Source organism: Hippopotamus amphibius, chromosome 3 (assembly GCF_030028045.1).
Source record: "Hippopotamus amphibius kiboko isolate mHipAmp2 chromosome 3, mHipAmp2.hap2, whole genome shotgun sequence".
Lineage (NCBI taxonomy): Eukaryota > Metazoa > Chordata > Mammalia > Artiodactyla > Hippopotamidae > Hippopotamus > Hippopotamus amphibius.
The window spans coordinates 107,650,268-107,662,275 of NC_080188.1; the positions used below are offsets into that span (position 1 = coordinate 107,650,268).

At 35.4% G+C, this 12,008-nt stretch overlaps 1 protein-coding gene across 1 annotated transcript; it reads right to left on the reverse strand.

The window, feature by feature from the left end:
* Window positions 1-8,674: 8,674 nt before the first annotated feature.
* LOC130850443 (olfactory receptor 140-like) lies at window positions 8,675-9,601 on the reverse strand. Its single transcript, XM_057729989.1, has one exon. It carries the CDS (start codon window positions 9,599-9,601, stop codon window positions 8,675-8,677), a length of 927 nt encoding a protein of 308 aa, XP_057585972.1.
* Window positions 9,602-12,008: the final 2,407 nt, after the last annotated feature.

The following is a 12,008-nucleotide window of genomic DNA, read 5'->3' on the forward strand; positions in this document are numbered from 1 at the left end:
GTCTCTCTACTTCGCCGCCATCTTTTCTCTCCAACAGAGATGTTTTTAAAAGTTGTGCAGTATCACGGGAACATTCTTAAGCTGTAATATAAAGTGGAGACATTTTGGATGAAAATTTGAAGTAAATAATTATTCTAATTTAATTCTAACTAATTTTATTCTTCTTCTTACTAATTTAAATATATATCAATTGGGAAAAAGGACCCCAAAATATTTCTACTTCTAAATTTTTAGTATTGTACATGAGTCCATCTTTCTTGATGTTCTATATGCTGAAAAAGATATGATTTAATGTCAGATAGGTGAGGATGAGGGTTGGTAATATGACTTTTAAAATCCATTTAAACCTGAGAGTCTATGATATAGAGTTCATGATCTCCTAGAAAAAGAAAAAAACAATAACAACAAAAAAAACTCTCACCAATGAATATATCTGACAGGTCCACAGCCAGGCCCCAGGCACCTGTTAGTTCACCAAGAAAGAAAGTTATAAAATTTAAAATTGCCAACTGGTTTAACCATAAGTGTCTTTGTTGATTTATAAATGGTACCTTTGGATGAACCTTAAAAGTACTGCCACATATACTGTTTGCAGGCAAATTCTGTAAAATTTCTTAGCTGTGACTAATTGGACCTCAGGGGTATTTCACTGTCATTAAGAGACCTTACCAAGAAACCAAGTATTTCATGTATGTTAACAGCAGACGAGAAATTTCATAGCACTCATTTTTCATTTTGAATTCTTCCTAGAGTCTACATGAAGACAAAACACTATGACAAGAGGAAACAAAATTAAACAAAAAACAACAAAGGAAAAAACAGTTGACCACTGATGAATTTAGGTATTTGAAAACATATGAGCTTATTATGGAGTCTGAATACTTAGTATTGGTTAAATTAAACATTTAGATGAGCAACTATCTGATATTTAAATTTTATTTTAACAATTTGTTTTTTTTAAATTTATTTATGCAAATCACAATTTTACAATATTGTTTTGAAATATACATTAAATGATAATTGTGAACCCTATTATAAAATTGGCTCTTCACACTAGGTGGAATTTATGATACTTCTCCAAAGTAGTTCTTTCTTGTACAAATTCTGGAATTAGAGTACCATGATGATGATGAAAATAATTCCATTAAACAATTATACTTGTAGAGGGTAAAATGCATGTATTCCAGTCACTTAAATTTCATTATATAATATCCATATGGAATAGGAAAATAGGCAATAATATTCACAATTTATAACATGGAAATATAAGAGAGGGAATAAGAATGCCATTTGCCAAGGGAAACAGGAGGCCAGGCCACAAAATTCTGGGCCAGCATTCTTATGGGCTCAGTAGTTGTGGCTCACGGGCTTAGTTGTTCTGTGACATGTGGGATCTTCTTGGGCCAGGGATTGAACCCATGTCTCCTGCATTGTCAGATGGGCTGTTAACCACTGCGCCACTAGGGAATGATTGTGCCCCAGCACTCTTATATTTAAGTTATTGTTTCACAAATAAAGTGGCATGAAATGTTTATGTTGACACCAACTCTAAGGCCCATTACAATTATCTGCTAAAAAATAAATACTGATGTTTGAAATTATTTTGTAAATAAATGTAATTCAGATCAACACAGAAATATTCCTATATAGAATCGCACTCACACACCATGTTCAAATATGGTCTCATTAATAAGAAGAAAAATAAATTGTACATAATTATGTATTGACTCCAGAGAATGTGGTCACTGTGAGCAGCATGTGTCATGAAGGAAAATAATTTAAGAAAATTGAAATCATGTGACTAAACCTAGATTGACTGGACTCTCCAATATTATAGTGATGTAATGATATTTGTGATGGCAGATGCCAAAGACAGTCTGCATGAGGATTTGAAACAATCTAAGAACTATAATGGATACAGATTTTGCTGAAGTGTCATCATGAAAACATCTTGAACTGCTCTATCAACCCTGTAATGAAAGCTAGAGTCAGATCAGAATTAGCATGTACAGAGAAGTCATCATTCCCAACCTCACAAAAGAATGAAATCCATTCACAATGGCCCATTGAGTGGTCATTCAGCCTCTACTTAAATTAAATAGAAACAGTGCTGGGTAGAGATTGCTGTAGAACTTGACACCTGTCTAGGTGCTTGCTCCCCAAGCCCTAAAGAAGCACAAAATGGAAATAGAGCAGGGTTAGGTCTAAAAGAGTTAAGGTTGTTCATGTCTTTGATTTTCAAAAAGAGGAGTTCCTGGAGCTATATCAGGAAAGTCTGTTTACAGAATACAAATCCAAGGACAGAATGGTTTAAAAACCTGGAGAATCAGCAACACAGATTCTAAAACTTGAAGGGAAAATGAGAATGAAGGCAGGAGAAATTATATATGGATGTTATCATAGTTAATCAGAAACTAGTTGAGGTGTGGTTGGACATTTGATAGGTTCAGGGACTAATTTCACAAAATATTAGGTACCTGCCAAAGTGTTCTTATGGCAGTTTCATTCATTTCAATAGGTAGTGCAATGTTCTCAAAGTAGCAAAGCACTCAAGAGCAGAGCTTATACAGTCTTAATCCAATCCAAATCCCTTCATCCCAGTAGGATATCTCCTAAGTTGTTTATCAGGAATAAAAATGCTTTGGAATGTGGACTGTAGTCTCATAAATCTACCAGATTTAATAAGAATTGAAGTAGAAGCAAATATAACAATATTTATGATAATAGACACATTGGCTTGGGCAAAATCACAGAATTTGGAAACACATTGCAATTTACCTAAGTAAACTACTTGTAGAAATAGGGAAAGCTGTTTAAGGTTAAAGAAGATGATGGCATAGTGTGAAATATAACTCATGTCTCCTGATCCTGAAGCTAGTGGTCTTACTCTCCATCGCATTTTCATAACCACCATACGCTTGCTAAATATCATTTCATCATGAAGCTCATTGACTTCTTCCATAAAACATATGGTACCCAAGTAGCAGGAGGCTTGATCTTTCTGACAAAAGAGGAGACTATAAACACATCTATGACATATACATACATTCATATTTTGGTAGCAGATTTCATTTTTGAAAAGAATCAAAATTAATTTGCAATGAAGTCTTATAAGTTAGGTAAATTGCTTAGCTGAGAAGTATTTTCCTTGGTCAAATGCAGAATAATGATTTATGTTTTTTTAAATATTTGTATCCCTTAAAAATAATCTCCTAAACCAGTTTTCTAAGATGAATCCAGAAATTCAAGGAATTAAGCATAAAGTCAATTTTCTAAAAGTGAAATTGTTTTACAAATACATTTTACTATGTGCTTTTGAAAAAAATCCTGCATCTAATTGCTATTGATAATTGTTAATCTGATGAAGTGCCATTTCCTTTGGCATACAATCAAAACTATTTTTATATTCCAAATCATAATCAAATACCAGCCCTAAGGAATTCTGTATAATGTAAAGATCAAAGGATGTGAAACAAGAGTATTTGGGCCCAATGCTGACTTACATTTTCTATGATCTAATCATTTAATCTTTCTGGTCCTCCATCTTTTCTATAAAATAAGAATACTAAATTTTACTTTATAATGTTGTTGTGACCATTTTAGAACACTGCAAAATTTTCACATCAGTTTAAAGAGTGTACAATTAATTTTTATAGTCCCTGGCAGCTTTTCTCACAGAACTAGAAATCTAATATAATTTAATTATTAGGTATATCAAGAGTATGCCAAGAGAGTATTGGCAAGTAATGTCTTTTTATTTTATATTCCATACCATCCTAGATATTAGGAGTCCACATAGCTTTCTGAGAAGGAGCTACTTCTACACTCAGGAACATTATAGAAGTATGTCATTATTATGGAAAAATTTTCAGTGACTGTAAAACAAGAAAGGTTTTGATGAAATTCTGGCTTTCTCTGATATCTTTGAAATGGTTGAAAGAATAAAATTTGGATTTAGAAGAATGAAGATCTGAATACTAGCTCTGCCTCTAATATTGGGTGGATTATTTAATTTCTGAATTTTATTCTTCCTCATCTGTGAAATTGGGATAATCATAATAACACCTGCCTTGAAAAGGTTCTGTTAGTATCAGGTGAGATGTATGGGAAGGACTTTATATTAACAAAATATGAAGTAAAGATTGTAACAGAAATGAAATTTGCACATTGGGTCTTTTTTTTTTTTTTTTTTTTTTTGGCACATGGGCTTAGTTGCTCCATGGCATGTGGGATCTTCCTGGAGCTGGGATCAAACCCGTGACCTCTGCATTGGCAGGTGGATTCTTAACCACTGCGCCACCTAGGAAGCCTGGCACATTGGGTCTTTTATTATCTGAAATTGCATTGCATTTAATAACATTCCAATGGCATTTTGACCTCTATATTCATTTCTATGTAGGTAACGGGGTTTAACATGGGACTAACAAGAGTGTAAGATACCACTATGGCTTTGTCCATGGGAAAAGTTGCTACCAGTCACAGATACACAAAACTACAGGCCAAAAGAATAAGACAACAACTGTGATGTGAGAGTTACAGGTAGATGGGTCTTTTTTTCCTCCCTGCAGAGCTGTGAGTCTTCGAGGAGCACAGGATGACCACATAGGAGAGCAACAATGTTACAAAAGTGATCACAGGGATCCCCCCACCATTGGCAGCAACCAAGAGACCAGCAAGGACAGTGTCAGTGCAGGCAAGTTTTATCAGAGGGAAATGTCACATGAGAGATGACCCATGATGTTGGCACCACAGAACAAGAGCCAGAAAGTGACTAGGATCTGTCCAGTAAAGAAAACCCACTGCCCGACACACCCCCAGCAGGAAGCAGATGGTACGGTGGTTCACGATGGTGACATAGTGCAGAGGTCTGCAGGTGGCCATGTAACAGTCACAAACCATGACCCCAAGGAGGACAATCTCTGAAGCTCCCAAGAAATGTTCAACAAAGGGCTGTGTCATACAGGCACTGAATGTGACAGCTTTTGAATCAGCAAATCAGCTAGCACATTAGGGATTATGGAAAAGGAATAACAGGCATCTATCATGGACAAGAAGGCCAGGAAGAAATACATTGGGGAGTCCAAAGTCTGGCTGAAGATTTTAGTCACCACAATGAGCAGGTTGCCTGTGACAGTGACAATGTAGATGATAAGTAACACCAAAACTAGAATTCTCTGCATCTGAGGAATCTGTGTAAGTCCCATTAGAATGAATTCAGTCACATTCATCCTGTCTTCTTTAACTTCAGTGCTGGTGATGAATTCAGAAACAGGAAATTAATAAAACATGACAAAATTTTCCATAGCAAGGTGATTGTAGAAGTTAAAATGTTGGGCTTTCAGATATGTACAAAATATTTTAATAATGAAGCTATGTTTTTCCTCAAGATGTCTAAGAGGAGAAGAAACATGCTACTTTTTCTATTTATAAAAAGTGTGAACATTTGAGGGTGTTTTAGTCAGCTTATTACAAGGATGCTCATATCCTTCTTCTGTACCCTCTGACATTAGTCCCTGGGCCTTTGCTGCATGACATCAGGCACAAGGAGCTCACCATGTAATAAACCTGATTGTTCCTCAGCCAATAAGGAACATTAAAAACAGTTCCTGAATTTTTAAAGAAAATACTTGTACAACTATTGCTTCTGGGTTCTGCACACAGTTGATAACATAGATTAGGACTACCTTACCCTCCTCTTCCTTTTAAAAGCCACTTCAATAAATCTAAGAGACAAGGTCTGTGTCTGTCTTCTTCACTTCTTTATAGCAAGCACTGTGTTCAAGGTCTGCCTCACACGGATGTTCACTAAAATTAAGTAAATAAGTCCTTTGGAAGACTTTCATTTCCCTTGTGTTTTCTTTTTCTCCAGCTCACTCCAAGAAGAGCATTTACTGTCTTATTTACACAAACTAACAAACAAAACTGAATAAATGGTTGGAATGTTAAAAAGTATCCTTCTTTTACTCACTGAGATCTCTCACTCTCTCCACCTGGAGCAGCTGTCTTACCTGTTCTGTTCCAAACAGCTCCCTTCACTTCTGGCCATAGGTAGCCCTAGCTGAATATCAGAGGGCTGATGAGAAGAGAACAAGGAATGTCATGGTGTTTATTGTCTTTTGTCACTGTTGTGGTTTGTCACTGGCTGGGTGCCTTTAACTGAGGTTGCACTCTTTTGGATGGACCTTCTGGGTTCCTGAGATCTCTCTCTCATGCCCTCCCAGGTCCTATTGTGATGGCTTCCTAAGCTTACTAGCTCTGGGGTGCTGTATCATCCTTTATTAGTTTCCTTCAACTCTCTCCACAGCTTGACAAGTAAACATATTAAGCTATTTTTAATCTCCCATTTTAATTATACTGTTTCTTGTTAAAGTCTAATGGATATAGAAATTTTGTTTTCTTCTTTGTAAAAATATATACATATATAACACTTTTCTCTTTATAAATTTATTTTATTTATAAGGCATCTATACTTCTTTTGATGTATAGTTGATAATTAAAATTAACTTTTGTCAGGAAAATATATTGTGAATGACTGAACTGAAACAAGCAAAAAAGATCTGTGTGTTATTGATAGCTCTTGGAGTCCTAATTTTATGGAATTTATGCTTTTTACTGACTTTAAGCTACTTTACAATTACTGAGGCAGTAGAAAATTGACAAGAATGCAAGTAATTCTTGTTCATAGAAATGCAAAAGTCATTCTTGTCAGGTGGAAACTTGACTGATTACCCTGACCATGAGACTAAGCATGTTTTGCATTTATTTATAAATTTGTTGCACATCACTGATTGAACATGTTAAAAATGGTGCATTGGATTTTTTTCCATTATAATACCTTAGTAGTTCTCTGATTAATCACTGAACTAAATAAAATCTTGTTATGTGTTCATTTTATATTTTGTGAAGGTCATGATTTCACTTTTTTTAAAAAAAATTGCCTATGAATATTATAATAATGACCATTTTGGAGTGACAAGCTTAAAAACATAAAAATCTAGATATTGTTACCCCATGTATTATTTCATTACACATTTTCTGTTTTCTTTTGTTTGGGATTTGTTTGTATATAACCAGTTTGTAAAAATCTCCTTTAAAACTTTCTTTGAAGTGAAATGGTCCAAAAACTCTTTCTCATCTCTGTGTCCGTTTTCATGTTGTCCAAAATATTACAAGTTCTGAGATGATAAAGCTCAAGTGAAACTAAACCCAAGAAGAAGAGGACTTTGAAAACAACCAGGCTTTCATTTGAGACCACAAAGAGCTTTGTACTCTTTTATTTCCACCACACAAAGACAGATCTAGGAGACAGATCCAAAAAAATATTTCTGTGACTTATGTCAAAGTGTGTTTCTCCTAGGTTTCCCTCTAGGAGTATTGTGGTGTCCAAGCTTACATTTAGATTTTATCCATTTTGTGTTTATTTTAGTATATGGTGCAAGGGAATGCTGTTGAAGAGGTACTCTTTTCTCCATCTGTCTCCTGAGAGGGATTTGCACAACTTAAAATAAACACAGTCACCCCAGTACCATGCTCTGGCATTTCTGTGTGGTAAATTATGGAAGATATTGCTCCAGTTGACAACTGAGTTTGACAAAGTGATATTTGTGAGAAGTAACATGAGTTGGAATGTTGTAGCCAGAGAAGATCTGATTTGTAAAGAGCATTGTAATAATGTAAGATGTCCTGATATCCTCTAGGTACATAGAGAAGCATTGCAGGTATCCCCTACCCTCTTGAAAGTTCACCTTAGCCATTTTGCTTTTAGAAAGATCAACATTAGTACTTGTATTCACTAATGGAAAAAAAAAAAAAACAAAGTGGATTTGTGATTTAAAAAAATTCTGTTACCATACTAATGTCAGGCTTTTGTAAAAGTAAAGTGGTATAACTTGAAATTTCAAAAAGAAGAAAAACCATGTAGGGCTGAAATGTATTGCTATATGTGAGACAAGGGTACAACATGTTTACAGCATCAACTTGAAGGACAAAGTGAATCATTAAGATTGCAGATAATTTTCTTACCTATACACTTAAACATACCACAAACAACTAAGGGTATTTAAAAAAATACAGCAAATGAAGACTAAGTTCAAAATTTCTGGCTTATTTATGCCATGGAAACAATTAGATTGTGAATTATTATTCCCTCTTTTTGTGGGTGTCTCTCTTTTTCTTTTGGCAAATTGATAGTACAAAAAAAAATTTTAGCTATGATTCACTCATTCAACTGTCCCTTCCCTGTGCATCTATCAATGAATTTCTACCCCTTATTTACTTTACTACAGGCTAACTCAAAATAGAAGTTCTGAGATCAATGTCCTATGGAAAAACACATTTTAACCAAATAACATATATGAAGAATTTAGAGAAGTAGCAGTGAGGCTCTGGAGAAAAACTTACTGTACAGTCATCAAAGTAAGGGCTTATTGTTGTTCTTTCCATTACCTAATCTGAAGCTATGAACATGAACATCGAAGCCTCTAGAAAGTATATTAAAAGCTATGAAAATACCTAAATTATGTCTAGACAATATTAAATAACCAATAAATATTAGTTTCTGGGCCTTTTTATTTCTGTCAATGCTCTGAAAAATTTCTTACATTCATCACAATTTACAGCAGGCACAATCCTCCCTGTGTACATAAATCATCACTTTCTTGGCATCGTGAACAGCCTAAGTAACTATCCTCTTCAACAAACTCCTCATGGCAATTTTCACCTCTGTATTTCTCACAGTGTAAATAACAGGATTTAACATGGGAGTGAGGATTGCAAAGAACACAGTCACCAACTTGTCTGCAGGATAAGCGGCCACAGGATGCAAGTGGGTGAATATACAGGGGACAAAAAAGAGTACCACTACTGTGAAGTGGGAGCCACATGTAGAGAGGGCTTTGCGTCGTCCTTCAGAGTCATGGGATTTCAGGGAGCTCAGGATGACTATGTAGGAAATAAGTAGCATGAAAAAAATGAGTAAACACATGCCCCCACTATTAGTTGCCACCACCATTCCAAGCCTGTAGATATCGCTGCAGGCAAGATTCAACAGTGAGACGAAATCACACATGAAGTGGTCAGTGACATTGGGACCACAGAAAGTCAAGTCCATCATGAAAAGAATCTGCACAGTGGCATGTAGGATCCCCCCGACCCAGGCCACCACCACCAGGAGCTGGCAAAGCCCCTGTCGCATGACGGTCGTGTAGTGCAGAGGCTTGCAGATGGCCACATAGCGGTCATAGGCCATGGCAGTGAGGACGATGGTCTCTGACCCTCCCAGGAAGTGTCCCACAAAGAGCTGAGTCAGGCAGCCATCCCAAGAGATGGTTCTCCTCTGGTACAGCATGTCAGCGATCATCTTGGGGGTGGTGACAGAGGTGAAGGATGCATCTATGAAGGACAGATGAGTGAGAAAGAAGTACATGGGAGCAGAAAGTGTGGGGCTGAGGGAGATGGTCATGATAATGAGCAGATTGGCCAGCACAGTAAATAGGAAAATCAACAAGAAGACAACGAAGAGCATTTTCTGCAAGTGTGGGTTCTGGGTGAGTCCCAAAAGAACAAATTCAGTCACATTGTTGGGAGACATGAGGACATTCATTGAGGAAGTAACACCTTCCTGGGGCCTGAATTACCTACAAAGGAATAAAGAATGATACCTATTAATCATGAGACTTGTGGTCTGAATTTCTGAGAACAAAAACAGCAGTTACTGTAACAGTGGAGCAGGTCCATGACACTTTTGCCCTAGTACTTGTTTCAATTGTTGCTTTCTTCATCTGTGATGTTTTCCTCTCTTCAGACATCTAGTATCTATAGTACAGTATAAAATATCTGTAGGGCAACATTAGATGTGTAATTTACTGAGAAAACACTGGGCTACTACATGAGATCTGGATTCTTCTCCTGGTTTCAACTCATGTGACTCTTCTAAATCTTCTCAATGTCCCATGCTTCCAAGTCCTCTTCTCTATCTGTGAGGTTACAAATCATAACTTTCAGATATAGCTTATAAGCTGAGAGTTGCCACATACAGGTATGAGTTAGACCCTCTTCCATGACAATTTACATTTGAGCTCTCAGCTCTATGGAGGAATAACATGGTGGAGAAAAAGACATGGTCAATAAATATCACAATAAATATCACAAGCAGGGGGTTTAGGGAAATATGTGTAAGTCACTGATGACACACTCCACCTGATACCAACAAGAACACAAAAACTATTCAACTGTGTTTCCTCACTAACCATAGTGCCTGGCATGATGTCTGCAGTGTCTGAAACCTCTTAGGTGATGAGTAAATTCTTGGTGTATTGCCACTCACCACCGGTAAGATTATGTCTGCTTTCTGACAGCATAAACCTTTGAGGAATTTAAGTGCTCTTTTTCTCCTGCTCTGTTTATCATTATTCTCTATGTATGAGAAACAAAAATAACCATTTGAAAGGAAACTGCACTCTAGCTTAATAGTTTCTGACACACCTTATGGGGTAGGTATGAAAATATTTAATTGCCTCTAGGAGAAAGATTGTACTGGGTCTTTTTACTTTCAAGATAATTATAGTCTTTGTTAATGGATATTTTTTATTCTTCAAAATTCTCTCCCACATTTTAATGTAGTCATATTCAGTAAATTTACAGCTTCTGTAGACTTAGATAAAAAAATAAAAACTCTTGCACAGGTGTTCAGTAACAAGGATCTTTCAAGCAGAAAAAATCCTTATTTTCAAAATTCTGAAAATAAAATTTTGATGTGGAGAACAGAGTCTGCTGGGGAAGATAGAATGATAATGTACTATACATATATGCACAGATACACAGACTAACAGAAACACGTATAAAATCAGTTAATGTAAATACTTACTATAAGCACACTCATTCAACAAATATTTATTGGACATATTATGTATATGAATGCATGTTTGTTCTCACAAAGTCATGAAGAGTGCCCCTGTTAATGCCCTTAAATGCCTGAAATTTCATTACCAAAAAGAAGCAGCTCATCCATCCATGATAGGAATGACCTTCCCTCTCCTTTATGTTTCTGCTACATGCCTGCTCATGCCCTCTTCTCCCATCTTCCCATAGCATCCATGTTCCATCATTCCTGGTTACAGTGTACTGCATTACTAATACAGTGAGAAATCTGGGGACATAAATCTCTGAACAAAAATATAAGAGAAGACATGAGTATAATAAAATGTATTCTGTAAAAAATATGTCTTTCCTTTCAAAGATAAATGAATAAAGAGCTTTGTATTTTAATTATCCAAAATGAAAACAAAATTTTAAATCAAATATACTCCAATAAAAATTAATTTAAAAAATGAAAATTACAGTTATGAGGAAGCAAAATGCATCAGCTTCATTGCATTTTCTTCTTCTGAGGTGAGATCCCCCAACAGATCAGAAAAGCATGTAGTGCACATAAAGCACAAATGAGACATAATTAATATAAGTGTTTTAGAAATAACTATGAAGAAATAGATATTACTTTTTCAAATGTCTTGGGTACCACAATACTCCTTCTAGAAATAAACCCTAATAGAAAATATGTTTAAAGGATATTTTTACAAATATGTTCAACACATTTATTAATCTGTGGAAAATTTAGACACGGTATGGAATGTTCAACAGTAGAGAAATTTATAATTGGAATATAGTGCATCTCTTTGAGTGATGTATAGTTTTTAACAGCGAGATTTTAAAAAATGTGCAATATCACAGGAACATTCTTAAGCTATAATATAAAGTGGAGACAATTTTGGATGAAAATTTGATTGTTTATTCTAATTTATCTCTAACTAATTTTATTCTTCTTCCTACTAATTTAAATATATATCAATAAGAAAAAAGACCCTAAAATATTTCTACTTCTAAATTGGTAATATACTTGAAAATATCTTTGTTGATGTTCTGTATGGTGAAAAAGGCACAATTTGTAACAATAATGTCAGATTGGTGAGGATGATGGGTGATAATATGATTTGTAAGATCAATTTAAACCT